At 40.2% G+C, this 19,994-nt stretch overlaps 1 protein-coding gene across 2 annotated transcripts in view; it reads left to right on the forward strand.

The window, feature by feature from the left end:
* The first annotated feature begins 552 nt into the window (after positions 1-552).
* The window catches only part of atrn (attractin), a 157,903-nt gene continuing 138,461 nt past the window's right edge, over positions 553-19,994 (forward strand). The window contains exon 1 of one of the 2 annotated variants that reach the window (XM_072457533.1): positions 553-929. In XM_072457533.1, coding sequence (XP_072313634.1) covers positions 727-929 — 203 coding nt within the window. In that variant the 5' untranslated portion in view covers positions 553-726. The remainder of the gene's footprint in view (positions 930-19,994) is intronic. The other variant, XM_072457531.1, reaches the window with a different exon arrangement.

A 19,994-nucleotide genomic window follows, 5' to 3' on the forward strand; every position in this document is an offset into this window, starting at 1 on the left:
ACAGTATATGTTTTGAATAAGATAAGATAAGATAATCCTTTATTGTCCACACATGGGGAAATTTCATTGTTGCAACGCAGGTAGATACAGAGGAAAAGGACAGATAACTTATAGGAAGTTTAAAAAACACTCTTATTAGAAGAACTCTTATAAACAAAAACTCTTATAAACAAAAACTCCTATAGACAAAACCTCTCATTTCGGGGAAAATAAAGATTAAAATAAAATTAAAATAAAATAAAAAAAAACATTAATAGACAGAATATAGTATTATTATAATTATTATCATTATTATTATGGATACAAAGACACTGCGGGCTTCGGAAATGTCTGATTTAATAAACCAAGAGTACATTTAAAAGCATTTGTCCCGCAATAAACTCCCCACACATGTTTGTACAATAACCACCATACTCTCTGTTTAAAGCCCCGCGCGTGCGTCTCTCCCGGTTGCGCATTTCCGTCGCCAGCACGTCACTTCTGGATGTCAATATGCGGCTCGGTGCGGCGCAGGGAAACAGAGCCGCTGTGAGGATGTAAACCAACCGCGCGACCTGCCCCAGAGCCAGAGCCGAGAGAGAACCGAACGAGCCCCGAGCCGGACCCCTCCAGCGGCACCACCGACGTGCCCCCGACCCCCGCGTCCCGCCTCTCTCCGCCCCGCGGTCTCCCCCTCGCGCGTCCCCGGGACTCCGTAGCAGCCATCTTTATAATATACAGCGGAGGATGTCGCGGGCCTCGCTGCTGCTCCTGGCCGCGGTGCTGCTCGCCGCCGCGGGGCTGCTGTCCGGGCTGCCCGCGCTCACCGAGGCCGCCAAGGACTGCGACAAGCCGTGCATGAACGGAGAGTGCAACCCGAGCACCGGCGACTGCGTGTGCTTCCCGGGCTGGGTGGGGGACCAATGCCAGCACTGCGGAGGACGGTTCAGGTACGCGCGCCCCGCCACCGGCAAAGCGATCACAATAAAGCCGCTCTGGTCGCTCGGTGCTCGGCCTAAGCTCCCCGGGACGCACCGCTCGCTCCCTGGTCCCGTGGAGCAGGTGATGTGAATTAAAGCGCGGCTGAATGCGCTCACAAGTCTGAAAAGAAACTCCCGTTATCTTTGCTTCATTCAAAAGACAAGCTGCATTAGTTTAGTATGAACTTGAATCATGTTGCACTGTATTCTCACATTTCATTTAATTTCTCTCTTCTTCTTTAGCAGTGAATGACATGTAACAAACTGTGCCAAAACAGTCCTGAGGTGAAGTCAATGCATTTGTACTTATTCTAGTGTCTTCTTGCTTTAAAAAACAAAACAAAACACTGATATTTAAAGCTGTTGGCTGCTTCTGGGTCAGCACAGTACAGAGCAGGCAAAGAATTGTCCTATATAATGTACAAGACAAACGGATTGACTGCTATAATCTGCGACTAGAGCGTTATGCTGTGAGGAATCATTACTATGTTGCTGTTCATCTTCTAGGGATGGGACAAGATCTCGTGGGACGGAGACAAAAATTTCCACAAGGTTGTGCACACATGTGGAAAATGTTCTCGTACGATTATTCCCCATGTGTTCACATCTGGCCTGGGGGGAAGAAGGGTCGAGCAGTTCCAAAACACACTTCTACCACAGCAAAACTATAACATAAATCAACAATTGTATGGGTAATATCGTGAGCAGGACTGCAGGATGTAGGTATTTTTTATGATTTCTGTCAGAGTCTCGTCTTGTGGGAAGTGTCTCTCGTCTCCCAGCCCTGTGTGTGTTTGATGACCAAAGGACTCCAGTCTGCAGCGGTCAGCGTCTAAAGTGGTTATAAAATCTGGTGCTGCACGTGAGGAATGAACTTTGCCTGTTCAGACGAGTAAATAAAGCTGATATTATGGCAGAAAAGGGCCTCAAATACCGGTATACAATCCTTTTTTTCATATAAACCAATATACAATATACACTTTGAACAAGCTCCACTTACTACAAACTAAAACTACCAATTTCACATGAACATAATGCCATTTACAGTCGGCGTTTCTTGTATTTACTCCTCATTTGGTTCCATTTGAATACGTCTATAATTGGAGCAACAGTGTAAATACCATAGGGTTATTTGGACTTTCTTTGCCGGTTGGTGCCTGTTCTGAAAGTGAGATGTTGTGACTGCGCACCGTACTGAATTTGTTTTTGAGTGGCACGTTTGGCCCGGTTTAAAGTAATTACGGCGTTTTAATTACAGTGCCAAGTATACATGTGATTTATTCTGCGATAATGACGGTGGTGAACGCCGCTCGACTATTTGCTCGTCTATGCAAATGTGATTCTGTTGTAAGCGCAGTTGTGGCACTAGCAGTATATATATTTATTTATGTATGTATTTATTTATCTAACTTTCATTTGTCCAGGTTGTGCGATCGAGACAAAACAACATTTACTGTAGTATATCGGTGTATATATTGCCTTATGCAGATGATTTAAGTTGTTGATGATAAGTTGCTTAGATATAAACCACTTTAATGATCATAATATACAGGGCAGAAGATAAGACGAGATAAGATAACCTTTCTTTGTCCCACAATGGGGCACAGAAGTAAATAATTAAAAAACATAACTTATAAAAACACGCTTGTAGAAAATCTCTTATACTCTTAATAAAAATAATAATGACACTCTTATTTACAGCTGTTATATGGACAGAGAATATTGCACCAGGATGATTGACATTATGTTAAACGTTGTTGCTCTGATAATTGGCAAAGAGGCCTGAATTGTATTGAAAATTACCTCATTTGCAGTTAGTTTTACAGTTCAAAACTTTTCCTCCTGCTGGTCTTTATTCGCTTTGTTGATTAATCGGCCGATGTGTACTTGGTAACTTATTATACTATATGGAGATTGGATTGTCAAAAATCAAATTGTCAATGGCCTACTAAAACCAGCACCGAAACATACATAAACAAGACACATTTGACCGTTCCTGAACAATTTTCGTGTGAGCTTTATATAGCTTTATCGAGACTACTATAGTAACATAAAGACGGTACTAGTTTGTAAGTGAATATAGCAGTTTTCCCATCATCATTGTGGTGTCGAAATAGAATCGTGACAGCACTGACGGGCACAGCAGCAGAAAGTTAAAGGTGTGGAGTCAATCATGAGTCCTACACTGTTCCTAGTATTTATTTTGTTGGTATTTGCAGTGTGTTACTGTTTTGCGTGACCTCTTGTCTAGTTGTGTTCTCGTCCCGGTCAGATCATAAGAGATGCTGTAAAGTATTGAGAGCTTTTGCCAGTTTCAGGTCATAAATATGCTTGTACAATCATGAAATCATTGACCAATATTACATCTTTTGTATCGTTTTACAACTACAGGTTATAGAAAAGCACGTCTCAAACTGCGTGTTAATCTTGGGTGTTGTTTCTATAGTAACATTCATCATGGCATGGTTATGATCGGTGTAAAAACGAGAGGAAAGTGTCCAGCGCTTAAAAGCAACATGATTTTGCCATGTTCAGCCAAATCCAACACAGGAAGTGACTCTACACCTGAGCTGAACAAATACTCGCGTTGATTTATTATTAAAGTGTTTACGATACAGGAAATAGGCAGAACTTGTTAAATTGACCTGTATTTATTGTTTTGTAATTTATGCTTTTGCCTTAAGACTTGGACAAACTTGCAAAGGGAAATCACTTTGTCCTACAGCAATGGTTCTCAAACGTTTTACACCAAACCGCCAAAATAAAAGAATTGGCTTGTCGAGTCTCACCAGATTGAAGTCAGGTCTTTTACTGGACTATTCCATGTCTTAAATGGGGCTAAACCAGGTCTAAAGAAGGAATATACCATTGCCACTCTGGTTTTAATGAAGAAATTGCAGAAGGAAGAGCAAAAATGTGAATAAAATGTACTCTAGATTATATAATTCAGTTTTAGGTTTAGTTTAGACCCATTTGTGGTTACAATTAATGAGAAGTAAAGTAAAATACATACTTTTGTTTGCCTAATTGAACACCATTCCTCTTGTATGTGACCTGCTTTATGAAATCAAACTTTCTGAGCGATGTTATCAAGTTAAAATGTCATGCAGATAATAATTAAAACAAAAGCACTTTAGATTTTAGCTTTACTGTTTTGGAGAATAGAAATGACCTAATTTCACATCAAAAGACTGTCCCAATTGTTATTCTTGCATATATTGTTCTATGGCGATCTGAATAATCATGAATATTAATTAACCAAATAATCTCAGCATTGTAATTGTGGTGTATTTTTGGCAGATCCATTATTTTCTTTTAGTTCATGCCACAATCGCGTGTGTGCGTTTGTCGATCGATGCTTTTTTGTCTAATTTGGATCAAAATCGGCCTCTTGTGTTTTTAATTGTGACGTCTTGTCCCGGACATGTTTATTTGTGGTAAAAGTGACCTCTCCAAATCCTTTTTATAAGCCTTTGTTCAGGACATGATGTTTTTGTGGCGCTTAACTTGGCTGTCCAGGGTCATAAAGAGTCTAAAGAAGAGAGCCAGGTCTAAATCTGCTTGTGATTTGTCCTGATATTAGAGCAAATGTGCAGTAACTACCTCTAAGATCAATTGTGTCGCTGCTGTGATTATCCAGGTTTCATTTTTTATTGCGATATTCAAAATTTAGATAAGTATGTTGAGGTTCTTTTGAATAATATCGAACAAAAGTGCTGATCAAAACCGAAAATGAAAAAATAAGTGTTGTAAATGGTCAAATAAGGGTATAATAGACAGATATTTCACTTTTGTCTGATCATTAAACCTCAACCCAATGCATTTTAAAGACATATTTTAACACTTTTCTGTTGGATGGACATAATATCACCCGTACTTTTTATGTAGAATCTAGAGTGATGATCAATTAATTTACTTTAATCTCTCGGCAAGGAGTCTGCATTTTTTGATTTTCCCTCCTTTGGTCTAAGACGTTCTGTTTATTGACTGACACTGATGGTTGTGTGTTGTTTATTTCTATCTGTTGGTTTTAAACGGCGCTGACAGTGTAGAAATACTTCATTTCGGCTATAACGGATGCAGGAAATCAAAGTTTAAAACGTCAATAGGCCTATGATAGCAGCCAAGTCACAGTGCGCAAAACTAAACAAAAACTTATTACTTAGGATACTTTCTTCTCAAATGTATGAAAACAAATATTATTTTTAGTTTTTGTCGGCGTGCTCGTTTATGAAAGAAGGGGCAATAATCAGAAAGTTAAAATGAGCTCTTTCGCACGTCTGTGGCCTTGAAGTTTGCAGCTGCTCCGGGAAGGTGTCCGTCCTTATCAGAGAATGTCTCAAAAGAAGCAGTGAGTGTCTCAAATGGGACAATAGACTATGTGTTGTGCGTATAAGGAGTTAACCCAAGTGTAACACAGTCTAAAATGAATATAGTTGGTTATACATTTAATACAGTTTTGTAAAACGGTTTCGTAAAATTAATATAGTTGATTACACAATATAGTAATGGTTAACATTTAGATTCCCCTTCATTTTATAATTCATACCATTACAGTGTGGATATATAACAGCAGATATAGTCAAATTTAAGTTGTAATACCGGCATTTAAATATTGCATAATGCAAGACTTATATTTGACATCAAGTATCTGGTTATTGTGTTTAAAATGATAAACTATAAGAATAATTAAAGCCGCAGTAGACAACCTTCCCGTGCAACCGGGACTTTATTCTTTAGACCCCCTCCTCCCTGTACCTCCGTCACCTAGCAACAGAGACCCGACGCTAACGCTAAGACCATGGCACGAGAAGAAATGTTCCATCAAAATAAAAGAGGAAGAGGAAGTAAAGGCATTAATTGCGCCCCTGTGTATTGCAGATGAATCTGCAATTCACTTTTTTCATGGTTCTCTAGAATATAACCCATGAGTTTCAAATAAATCAGACAATGTTGAGTTTTTCACACAATGGGTAGGGGGCGCTATAGAGTAAGTTTGTTACATGGGTATTAGTTATTTCCAATCAGACCATAAAAAACGCATTAGTGAGTGAAATATGAGCTCCGTAGATCAGCATCATTATGGGGGGGGGCTTGTCCTTGAAATATCATGAAATTAAGCCTTTTTTCACATTCATCAATGTTCAGGGGGTCAAAAATGCCCGAGTTGTGGCAGACTCGTCGCATTCCATTCCATGGAATGGCTCGAGCTAATAATGCTTGTTACAGTGTGTTTTTGGTCTCTTAACTAGTTTTGTTTTGGATGTTATTCAAATACATTTGCATATAAAAAATCATTGGCCTTTTTTTGTAAGACTCTTTGTTAATAATATTAATAGAACATAACTTATTTATTTGTAGATGCCTATGAGTAAAAGTTTGTTGTTGTTGTTGACTAGTCATTGCATAAGGCCTGCTCTTGCTCGACTGATCTTTCTTTGGTTGACGACAGCCCTTATTCTTCCTACAGATCGCCGTCTTCCTCATCCGTATAATATTGAAATTTACAATAATTGTAACATGTTCATCTGCAGTAAATGTAATGCCTTCTTAAGTTTATGTTTAACTTCAGTTGTAGGTGTGGAGCTGGGGAGCTGATACCTATGAAATATGGCTCTGTAAAAGTAGACTTTATATAATGTGTCCTAAGTGGTCATTATCGTCCGAATATCTTTCTCTAAACGCTCCAAAAATATATTGAGAGATTACTTTTTCTCAGTATCCCCCAGCATGTATTCCACGTTTGTGATGCGGTTGTCGTGGAAACGGCATCCTGCGTCCCCGTTCACCTTTTGTAGTGCGTCTCCTGGTTTCCTTTCCCAGGGCCCCGTCCGCTCATCTCTCTCAGGATTGAACGAGCTGGGCGTTCCGACGACAGGACAAGGCGAACCTGTCAAAGCCTTGCACCGGTGTAGCCAGTGGTGACGTGGTTAAGTTAAGGTCATGTCAGCGAATCATTCTTATCTCTTTCATTTGGGCCGTTGATAAGAGGCGCAAACAAGGTCTCTTATTTGGAAGGACCAGCAAGTGAACTGGATATAATTCTGATAAAAGACTGGGTTGACTTGCCCGGAAAGAGATGCAAAAAGCCTCAGAATTCAAACCCTAAAGTAAAAATATCATAGTTTCCGGACTATAAGTCACACCTTTTTTCATAGTTTTGGCCAGGGTTCGACTTCTACTTCTATTTATACTTATATACTTATACTCCGGAGCGACTATGTGATATTATTTTTTATTTTCACACTTGCAACTGCATTTCATACTCCAGTTCAACTTGTATATGTTTTTTTCTTCTCTATTATGCATTTCTTATACTCGGGTACGACTTATAGTCCGGAAAATACGGTACATTGTTCATTGACTAGACAACTTGAATTAGGGGCAATATCGACACAAATTAATATCAAAATGTTGTTGTTGCATTTGTCTTGATAAGTATATTCAGTGCTATTCCAAGTGCTAAATTTGACTGTAAATGTCTTGGTAACCATTAAATTGACCACTAAAGGGCGGAAAATACCACTTTCTACCTTTGTTTGTGAGATTACACTAGACATTTCAAGGTCATTTTTTATAGTTGTATTTATAGACACCATTATAGATACACCTAATGTGCTAAATTTCTAATCTCCAGATCAACAACTGCAATATTATCCAATTTATAGATTTATGTCCACAACAGCAGAAGAGAGGAGGCATGTAGTGAGTTATCTTGTGTGAATTATGAGTTTATTCTGCCGTTAAACTGATAAATACACTGTTTACTTGTAGTTTTCTGTGTACATATTTGTGATTGTGTCCTGCGGTGTCGTCTGTGCACTTTGGCTACAAATACTGGGTCAAAACTCCAACATAAACGCCTTTTTTAGTCGACTTATCAATGCACAGGGCGCGTCTTTAGTCGACAACAGCCCTAATGATCAGTCATTGTGTTGGCCCTCGGATAAAATGACTGTCTCCAGCCCCAAATCCCCGCTCCAGAGTGTGACATGCAGTCTGAGCCTCTGCGCTCCCCGTGGACGTCGTTAAAGTTTGACTGTCGCGTTCCAGAGTTTCTGTAGATGTTTCTGTGAGGCGGCGGTGTGGGCCCGTGTCATAATTCTGTCTGGAAACTTAAGCGCCCCGTTAACTCGGACAGCTCAAATATCAAAGGGTTGAGTTTCACCCAAAAGCTGTAACACGAGGCTCTAAAGGAAACGTACTGAGCTTATGAATGGGCGATATGAAAATAATCAAATGTAGTCGCGATATGACGGTGCTTTTTATGCTCTAGTGCAGTGTTGCCTGGAATAGTTATAGATTATAGTAAGTCTAGTATAGTATTCAAATGAAAAAATCTTAACATCTGTAAGACTGTTTTGGAGGATTTTGAAAGATTATAGGAATAATAATTGACACCAATGCTACACTTAAACATATTCATAGATCCTTTTATTTTATTTAACTTCCATCGGTTTAATTCTTACCATAATCCAAGTACAATACAATCCTTAGTAGCACACTTTAAGACACTTGGCTTAAAACGAGTCCAAATCCGTGTGCAAATCGCTGTATTTGACGTAGAGATTCATTTGTTGTGACCTGCAGACGTGAAATATAACATTTTAACATCATGTAAGTTGAGTGTGGCTCTATAATTGGCATTATATTAATCAGAAGCGAAATAAACAACTGATTTTGTGTCCTAATTATGTCACAAAATATATGTGGTACTTTGCTCAAGGACAGAAGAGTCTGTTGCAATCTCTGTCCAAACCAAGAACAGAGACTTGTCTCACTGGTTTGTGCCGTCGCAACACAATGATGCTAACAAAGAATAATCGCGTTTTAAGATGAGCTAAGAAAGCTTTAAGAAATGCTATGCTAAATATTTAATGCAAACCAAGCCTACTGTGAGTTGTGTGTTTTGCCTTAACGCTTAGAGAATAATGGGGATCCTTAAATAAACAAATTAACAAAAAGAAGAATCTATGGTATTGCAGCTGTAAATAAAGTTGTTTTAAGACCGTACAACATGACGACATGAGTGTCCTTCCCACTTTTCCAGACAAACCTAGGTTTGTTGTTGTCCTGGTCAAAGGGCTACGTTCCTTTTTGGCGCTCTCGCTCTCTGTGTTTAGCATAGGGACAATGACTCCATACAAGAGGCCCGGGACGTTGGTAAAAGCAGCCTTCTGTGCAGCCGCTGTGCCAAGATGGAGTCCCCAAACGGGCCAATGTCAACACTGCGAGCGAGGGCCACAGCGCACTCCACTGTTGTTTATGACCCCATCTGATCTAATGAGTACACAATACACACACAGAGAGACACACACACACAGAGAGACACACACACACAGAGAGACACACACACACACACACACACACACACACACACACACACACAGAGACACACACACACACACACACACAGAGACACACACACAGAGAGACACACACACAGAGAGACACACACACACACACACACACACACAGAGAGACACACACACACACACACACACACAGAGAGACACACACACACACACACACACACACACACACACACACAGAGAGACACACTCACAGAGAGACACACTCACACAGACAGAGAGACACACACACACAGAGACACACACACACAGACAGAGAGACACACACACACACACACACACAGAGAGACACACAGAGACACACACACACACACACAGAGACACACACACACACACACACAGACAGAGAGACACACACAGACAGAGAGACACACACAGAGAGACACACACACACACACAGAGAGACACACACACACAGACAGAGAGACACACACACACACAGAGAGACACACACACACAGAGAGACACACACACACACACACACACACACAGAGAGACACACACACACACAGAGAGAGACACACAGAGACACACACACACACACACACACACAGAGACACACACACACACACAGACAGAGAGACGCACACAGACAGAGAGACACACACAGAGAGACACACACACACACAGAGAGACACACACACACACACACACACACAGAGAGACACACACACACACAGAGACACACACACACACACAGAGACACACACACACACACAGAGACAGACACACACACACACAGAGACAGACACACACACACACACACACACACACACACAGAGACAGACACACACACACACACACACACAGAGACACACACACACACAGAGAGACACACACACACACACACACACACACACACAGAGACACACACACACACAGAGACACACACACACACACACAGAGACACACACACACACAGAGAGACACACACACACACACAGAGACACACACACACACACAGAGACAGACACACACACACACACACACACTTTACACTTTTGATTTAATTTAAAGTGATTTATTTGTTGTAGTCATGTGTGTTTTGGTATTTTATTGAGAATTATTATCAATCAATTTTAGGCAAGGCAAGGCAAGTTTATTTGTAGAGCACATTTCATACACAAGGCAATTCAAAGTGCTTCATACAGCAGGAAAAATGCATTCAAATCACAAAGAAATTACAGAAATACAATAAAATGAACTAAATTAAAAATTATCAATCCAACTGATTTTCTAAACTAATAAAATCACAAACAAAAGAGAAGAGTGCAAAGAAAAAATCCTTTCAGTCATATGCGCAGCTAAACAAAACTGTTTTTAGCTTAGATTTGAACATTGTCAGAGTAGAAGCCTGTCTCACATCTTCAGAAAGACTGTTCCAGATTTTAGCTGCATAAAACTGAAACGCAGATTCCACATGTTTAGTCCTGACTCTGGCACCAGCAGGAGGCCGGTCCCTGAGGTCCTCAGAGTCCGAGATGGTTCATATGGCACTAACATATCCAAGATGTACTTTGGTGCTAGGCCATGGAGAGACTTGTACACAAGCAGAGCTGCTTTAAAGTCTATTCTCTGAGCCACAGGGGGCAGTGCAGAGACCTGAGAACAGGACTAATGTGATCATACTTCCTGGTTCTAGTCAGGACCCGAGCAGCAGCGTTCTGGATGTACTGCAGCTGTTTTACAGCTCGTTTGGAGAGACCAGTGAGCAGGCCGTTACAGTAGTCTAATCTACTGGAGACAAACGCGTGGATAAGTCTCTCTAAATCTGGTTTTGACACTATATTTTTGATTTTGGCAATGTTTTTTAGATGATAAAAAGCTGCTGATGTTATTGATTTGACGTGGCTATTAAAGTTCAAGTCTGAGTCCATTATTACCCCCAGATTTCTAATTTGGTTTGTAGGTTTTAGAGCGATACTCTGGAGGTGACCGCTAACACTTTCTCTTTGTTTCTGTGGGCCAAAAACGATTATTTCAGTCTTGTCTGAGTTCAGCTGGAGAAAGTTGTTTTGCATCCACAAACTGATCTGTTGGATGCAGTGACAGAGTGAATCTACTGGTCCATAGTCACCTGCCGATAGTGAAACATAGATCTGAGTGTCGTCTGCATAATTGTGATAGGACACATTTTCACTGCGTATCAACTGACCCAACGGCAGCATGTAGAGGTTGAACAGAAGGGGACCCAGGAATGACCCTTGGGGCACTCCACAGATCAGGGTCATGTGGTCTGAGACACAGCTACCAATTTCAACAAAGTACTTCCTGTCTTCCAGATAGGACCTTAACCAGTTTAGGGCAGTGCCAGTGATGCCCACCCAGTCCTCTAGTCTCTGTAAGAGGATCCCATGATCGACAGTGTCAAAAGCAGCACTCAGATCTAACAGAATTAAGACTGAGGCTTTGCCCGTGTCAGTGTTCAGGCGGATGTCATTTGTCACCTTGACAAGAGCAGTCTCAGTGCTGTGATGAGGTCTAAAACCTGACTGAAAAACATTAAATGAGTTGTTTATTAAGAGGAAATCTGTGAGCTGTTGGTAAACAACCTTTTCAAGGACTTTGCCCCAAAATGGCAGATTAGAGATGGGCCGGTAATGACTCAGTACTGCAGCATCAAGACTGCTCTTCTTTAGGAGAGGCTTTATGACCGCAGTTTTCAAAGACATTGGGAATGTTCCAGATTGAAGCGACATGTTAACTTTGTGAGTGAGTGGTGCTAACAAACTGTTCAGCACAGACTTTAGAAATTTGGTGGGTAACACATCAAGGCAGCATGTAGATGAACTCAGACTGGTGATGATCTCATGGACAGTTTTGTCAGTTACTGGTGCAAAGTGAGTTAGCTCTAAGTGTCTTGGTGGTTTTAGGGTAATTTTTTGCATTGTGGGATTTATAGCATTTTTAATGCCCTGAACTTTGTCATTAAAGAATAATGCAAACTCATTACACTTGGATGTGGAAATGAGTTCTAACGGCAGCTGAGCTGGAGGGTTTGTTAATCTGTTTACTGTGGCAAACAGGACACGCGAGTTTTTACTGCAGCTTCCAATTATTTCAGAAAAAATATCTTTCCCTAGTTCTACATAAGATTAGGTTGTACATGTTCAGCTTTTCTTTGTAAATCTCTTTTTGAACCTGGAGCTTTGACTTGCGCCATTTCCGTTCGGCCCTGCGGCACTCCCTTTTCTGTGCCCTGACCGAATCATCATTTCTCCACGGCGCCTTCTGCTTATTTTTAACCATTTTAGCCTTTTATAGGGGCGATGGTGTCCAGAACATTCAAAACACTAGATGTAACAGAGTTCAACAAATCATTTACATTAGAACATGAGACATTTTCAAAGTTTATCATTTCCATAAACAGTGCACCTGTGCCATCACTTATGTGTCTCCTCTGAACAACTGCAGGACCAACCGGAGGTTTGGGAGAAACAGACAGGTCAAAGAAGACACAGAAATGATCAGACAGAGCAACATCGATCACATTAACATTTGAAATATTTACCCCCTTTGTAATTATGAGATCTAGAGTGTGTCCTTTGCTGTGGGTGGGGCCTCTCACATGCTGAGTAAGACTGAAGGTTTCAAGGACAGCATCAAGCTCTTTAGCGTTTCTGTCACAAATATTATCAACATGCACATTGAAATCACCTGTAATGACCAAACCATCAAAGTCTGTGCATATGACTGAAAGCATCTCAGTAAAATCATCAATAAAACTTTGGCAGTGCTGGGGAGGCTTGTATAAAACAATGAAGAGAATGGATGGAGACCGTTTTAGCTCCATTTTAAAGGATACATACTCAAATGATGAAAACACCCCAAAAGACAACCTGCGGGTAATTATTTCATCTCTAAAGACAGCACAGACTCCACCCCCTTTTTTGTTTTCTCGTGTTTCAGATTCAAACTTAAAGTTGGGTGGAGCAGATTCTACCAGAACTACATTTCCTGTGTTTTTGTCAAGCCATGTTTCAGTTAAAAACATAAAATCAAGATTATAAGAAGAAATACAATTATTAATTAAGAGAGATTTGTTACATAAGGATCTGACATTTAGCACAGCAAGTTTCAGACTAGTTTCAGTGAGACTGGGCTTTATCTTTTCACAGGGAATATGAATCACATTTCTCAGATTGGGCCTGACTCGCATTTTGTTTTTCCATCTGTGTGATGATGTGACTACAGAAATAGCACTAGGGGGGGCTCTTTTTACATAGGGCCCCGGGTTGGTTTGATTTTTAATGTGACAATAAGTCCCGGCAACGCTGAGACCCAGTGCATCCTAGCTATGGGAGATACCAGGTAAAAGGCGAGGTTGGATGGGTGGTGGGGCTTTTGTAGCCAAGGAGAGTTTGGGACCAGGTGAGAGGCGAGGGGGGATGGGTGGTGGGGCTTTTGTTGGTGTAGTCGGCATAGCCCTTGCTATATTGGGCGTGAGTGGAGCCATTTTAATGCCTGATTTGATCAGACTTTCAAAATGGCTGGGAAGGCCCATGGGTGAGAGTGGAGATGAGAAGGAGAATGATGAATCTTTAGTGGGAGTAGATGTTGCAGGGGGAACCCAGGGCTGGTGTGAAGGCAGGGGCGATGACAGGGATGTTGTTGGGCTTGTCACAGATGGGTCCAAGGCCTTTGAAGATTGTTCCTTTGCTGGAGGCGGTGGAGGTGAATGTGGAGCAGCTGGAGCTGAATCCTTTGCTGGTGGTGGTGGAGCAGCTGCTGATGAATCCTTTGGTGGCGGCTGAGGTTGTGGTGCTTTTGATGTTGAAACATTGGCTCGGTCTCTGGCTGATGGAGCAGGAATTCTTCTCTCATTCCTCTCTTCTCTAACTATCTGCTCAGGACCCTGTCCAGGCCCAGTCCAATGCCTCAGAGCGTGGAGCAGGTTCTCGGTCAGCACCCTCACTCCACCTCTGCATAGGTGGGGGCCATTTCTCTTAAACAGGTCCTCTCGTTTCCAGAATAGATAGAAGTTCTCAATGTAGTGTAGTCCTCTCGGGGAACACTCTTTGGACAGCCATGTGTTCAGCTGAAGAAGCCGGCTAAACTTGTTTATCCTCCTGTCGATGTTTGGAAGAGGTCCACTTATGAATGTTTTGATTTCCATTTTATCAAGCACGTCGAATAACTTCAAGAAGTCTTTTTTCAAAACTTCAGTCTGTTCCCGCCGCATGTCCACTGCACCCACGTGCACAATCAGCTGTTTAGCTCCTCCATGCTTAGCCATAATATTTGGAAGGAGTGACGTTATCTCAGAAACAGTGGCGCTTGGAAAAGAATGTGTGTTTATCTTTTCATGCGTCACGTGACTTATCGCGCCGTCCCCAACTAAAACAATCTGCGTGACCTTGGCTTGTGGCACAGTTCCTCCTTGCTGTATTTTGGCCACGTCATCTTTCCTTTTTTCATTTAATTCCATCTCTGAAAGTGGTAAAAATCTGTTGGTGAGCTGTATTTTAGGTGACTTCACGTTATCTTTGTATCGTTTAGGCTTTGCTCCAAGTTTGTTCCAAGAAACAGCCTGGTCTTTCTGGTTTTTAGACCGTTTTGGAAACGACACAGAGTCACTGCGGTTTAGGTTGAAAGTAGCAGTTTTTCTTGTAAAAAGTGTGCTCTTCTTACCGTCGGTTGACACAGGAATTGTATCGTGAAGAACTTTTTCAGATTCCAAAACAAATATCCGTGTTTTCAGCTCATTAATTTCTTGTTGATATTTCCGACAGCGTTCACAGTCTTTCTCACTTCTTCTCCCGGACATGTCGCTGGCGTCAGATATGTCGTTAAAACTGGAAAAATGTTCTTAAAATCCTTGGTTTACTTGAAAAAGTCTAAAGCAAAAATGTTTGGAAGACAAAAACTGATTAAAAAGCAAAATAAATAAGGAAAGCAGCGATGGCAAGCGGAGCGAGCAAAAAAGCGCGTGCACTCTTCGGAAGCAGGATGTGCAGTCGGCACTAATTTGTATTTGCAATAACCATTTGTGACATTGTACCTTGTTAATACAGTAGATGAGCAGAAGCAGTGCTCAAAATGTTTGAATGATTTTTGATAAAGATGGACAAAAGGGCAGAACAATTTTGGCAAAAAAATAAGAGTTGTGATTTCAATGCTAACCAGGGAAGTCTGAACTGTGAACAGCTAAACTATTGCATGTTTGTAGTGATCTAAACTACAGAGTTTGAAGGTTTTACTCATGAATAAGACTTATTATTTGCAATGGTTGATTTGTGATGTGCTCATTGTAACTTCTCAAATGGCATGAATCCTGAATTACAGGCTTAAGGGCGGAAAGTATGTGCATATCGTCCATATCATTGATAATCCTCTCGATGCAGGGCTCTTTGGCGTCATATCTGATGCAGACGCAGACTTCATGCTCTCAGCTGCGGACACACGCGACCATGTTTCTGTTTTATGGCCTCTTTGACTTTATGAGATCAGCCTCGTCCTGTGAGCGTGAGGCTGTGAATGAGGCCCTTGTGTTTGGGACACACAGATCCTCTCCCGACTCTAACCCAGTGACCCAGGAGCCTCAAGGGGCCACTTACTGCATGTACCAGAGGGGACTTCTAGACCTTCACAGAAGCCCTAAACAGTTAAATTGCATTAATCATGTCAATAAAATCATAGCAATGTTATTAAATCAAAATGTATTCATAAATATTCTCTATTTAGAAAGCTTCAGTCTCAATATTCAACTTTTAGTTTTTTTCTGTAATCGTATTGTATAATAATGTCAAAATAATTGTTTGACTAGTCGACTAATAATAAAATGCCGACTAGTAGGGCTGAAACAAGTTAATCAATTAATCGAACAAATCAAATATTCAAATAATCTCCAATTTTAAAATCAAATACCGTATTTTCAGGACTATATCCGTACCTTTTTTTCATAGTTTTGGCCGGGTTGCGACTTATACTTGTATTTATACTTATATACTTATACTTAAACTCCGGAGCAACACATATTATGTGATATTATTTGTTATTTTCACACTTGCAACCGCATCTCATACACCAGTGCAACTTATATATGTTTTTTTCTTCTCTTTTATGCATTTTTGGGCTGGTGCGACTTACAATCCGGAAAATACGGAATACATTTTCTGAACTGTACGCATGGCTTCAAAGCAAGTCGTGTGCTGAGGAAAGAGGTTTTATGAGTCTGACTGAGCAGAAATGAATGTTTTTCTGTTCTGTCTGTAAACAAACTCGTTAAGGTGTTCTGAAGCTTGAGTTTGACCTCAGTCAGATTTAGTAAAATGCTCATATTTGCCAGCGTTTTTGTGATCCAAACAACTAATCGGGGAAAATAATTGCCAGTTTAATCGATTCCCTGTGTACTGCACTCTTCCCCAGTCTGTGTTCTGTTTGCCTGAGCTGGTGTGGACTCTGGGCTGTTCTGCAGAGAGCTTTCCTCAGGAGACGCTCAGATTCTGCTGCAGCTCTGGGACAAACACACACACAAACGCACACACACTGTATTTACACACACTGTATTTACACTTTCACTATCAAAGCAATAACAGGAAATCCTTTCACATAAATTGCATATCTATAGTTTGACTGTTTCTCTATCGTGTAGGTCAGTTGGAGTTTGCTTCTCACAACTATATTTCTCGAACCGTCTGTTGTGAACATTGTTTTCATCAAAGGGGTTTGCAGGTCTTGCACAGTTGAAGGAAAAAGTAATGTTTTGCAAATGATTTATGCTATAAAAATCTCAAATCATTAAAAGGTGCGCTACGTAACTTTTTAAGTTGTTTCTCAAGCTATTTTTGAACATTAAAACACCCACCGTTAAATGCATGGATGGATAGATAGATGGGTTTCACAGTATTGCAGTACATTAAACGTCAAAGCAATGGCATCTCCATGGAGACGAGCTGGTCCAGAAAACTTACTTAGTGCATTTTTAAGTGAAGTGACAAAATTGTTTTCAGTTCTTTTTTTCTCATCCTAAATGTTAAAACATCGGAAGCAAGGTAGTTTTTTTCTTGCATTTCATTGCATTTCATTGCATTTTAAGCAATTTTTTTATTTATTACTTTATTTAGTTTTAAAATGATAACCAACGAGTCGAGCCAAAATACTGCAGCACACACTATAACGATGGAAAAAAGTATTTTCCGGACTATAAGTCGCACCTTTTTTCATAGTTTTGGCCGCGGTGCGACTTATACTTATATTTATACTTATATACTTATATACTTATACTCGGACCAACTTATATGTGATATTATTTGTTATTTTCACACTTGCAACCGCATTTCATACTCAAGTGCGACTTGTATATGTTTTTTACTTCTCTATTATACATTTTTTGGCTGGTGCGACTTGTACTCCGGTGCAACGTATAGTCCGGAAAATACGGTGTATCTATTCTAAACTCCAAACAAACTGCAGCAATGCTTTGGTTTTCCTCTGCAGTCATGAGCAGGGTAAAGCAGTGTTACAAATGCCTGACACGTGACCTCACTCTCAGTCATACTCAGTCGTACTCTCCTCTCAGTTAATATTTGTTGAAGGCAGTGGTTTGGTTTATCTCCTCGCATAGCACTGCTGGTTGCACTTTGCCTCTTCATTTGGCTGTGTTATGCCTTCCACTTTTCCTATTTGGCAAACGACGTCCAGTTTACAGTCCTGTTATTTGATTTTGGTTTGCATTTATTGCCCTGCACACACGCACACAAAACAGGCTCTGCTTTGGACTTCTGGTTTATCTGAAATGTAGATCAAACATGCCCCAGATGCTCCAGAGCAACAGTCAAATTGCAGTGTAATGAAATGCTCAGTGGTGGAAGAAGGACTCAGTTTTGTTTAGTAAAAGTATAGATACAGGAGCAAAGAAAATACTGTAGTAGATTTTTCTATGTGCTAATTTTACTTGAGTAATAGTTTGGAAGTACCTGTAAAAGTATTTTGAGGGAACTGTTAAAGCATTAAACGCAGGGATTTTGATTCAAAAAAATGCTCCTAATTTTTGGTCAAATGTAGCAATTTTAACAATTTTCTTTAGTATTTCTTTAGTATATATTTTTTCTAGTATATACCTTTTGTTTGTCTGGTCATGAACTCCAAACCTTTCATACAGAATGTGCCATACTAAAAATAACCAGACCATATGAGAAGTGCTTTCTTCTTTTCAGTCCAGCTCAAAAATATAGTGTGTAGAAGCTGGATACCTGTTCTCAAATGTAGTGAAGTAATAGTAAAAATGTATCCATTGTATCCAAAGTACTTTTATTTGTTTCCTTAAGGACAGTTCTTTTACTTTTGTACTTTGTTGCTTTCTCTTTTTTCTGTGGATATCTGAAATTATTAACTGGCCCTTCATGCTAAGCAGCTCATATATATATATTTTTAACCACACAATGACGGCAAACTTATTTTATTCATCCCAATGCTCAAATTGTCTCTATTTTGCAATTTTTCTAGCTATAACATTATTTTTAGCACCACACAAAGGAATTCCCTTTCCAGTGTGCCAGCAGATGCAGTTGTAGCTTCAGGCCTGTCACAAGAACACATAAAGAGGCATGATGTATTGCTGCAGAAAATATCACAAACTAGTTTCAGAATCAGAAGCAGAATTTAAACAAAGTACATGAAATCAAATATGCCACAACCACAACGCAGGATAATCCCAGTAAATAATGTAAATCTACAGTGTCATTCAAAGGGGTGAGCTACAACAAATAAATAGCAGAATGAAACAAATGTACACATGATAAATAATGTGCCTCAAATACACTGTTCCATCTCTCATCTATTGAACAATAAGTCGGCAAATTAATTATCGTGACGGGCCTCGCTGTATCTGTGCTTGGCGGGAATTTCAACAAGCACATAATGTTACCTTTCAGTGTTCAAAGTCGTTTTTAAGTAGGAACGTATCAATAAACAGACTTTTGTGATAAATCACACATTGGTGGCAGTCACAATATATCGAACGACATGAAGACAGAACTGTTATTTAGCACTTTATATCTTTGGTATATAGATATAAATGATTCACACACACATGCATTTTACAAGGCAATCTAGCATACAATTCTGTTAGACTCTTCAGCACCGTAATACATATTTTACAGTGAATTGTATATTGTGATAATACTGTCTTATGTATTTGTTTGTGACAGGGTAGTTTCTTTTGACACCTCTGCACGCATTGTGGTTCAGATATTTGTCAGTTGCGTTTTTAAAGTGTGTTGTCTCATCGCATCGACATGTCATTACAGTGTCCCACCCTATCATTTAAACCCGCCCTATCATATAAACCCGTCGCTGACTTTCCAACAGATGTGAATGAAAAATCTGACAAATCGCTAGACAAATATTAGTGTTGGAATACAAATTATGTAATGAGGTTTTTACTCGTGATTTGTCTGGCTAAAATGTGGATGATCAGTCTTGGTATCCGTATCAATCAATTTCCACCAACATCCGTATCCGCAGTCTGTGTTTGCTCATGTGTCATTCCCAGTTTGTCCTGCTGCTGCTTCAGATATGTCTTTTGGAATAAAGTAATGATTGAAAATTAAATAATTACCGGTAGGCTAAAAATAATGTCATGAGTTTCGTTCTTGTAGAGTTTGTTGAATCTTGTGTGGGCCGATAAAGCCATACCGTATCTACCGGACTATAAGTCGCA

The sequence above is a fragment of the Eucyclogobius newberryi genome, unplaced genomic scaffold (assembly GCF_026437365.1).
Source record: "Eucyclogobius newberryi isolate DKJ021-1_F unplaced genomic scaffold, fEucNew1.0.hap1 SCAF_21, whole genome shotgun sequence".
NCBI classification, from domain to species: domain Eukaryota; kingdom Metazoa; phylum Chordata; class Actinopteri; order Gobiiformes; family Gobiidae; genus Eucyclogobius; species Eucyclogobius newberryi.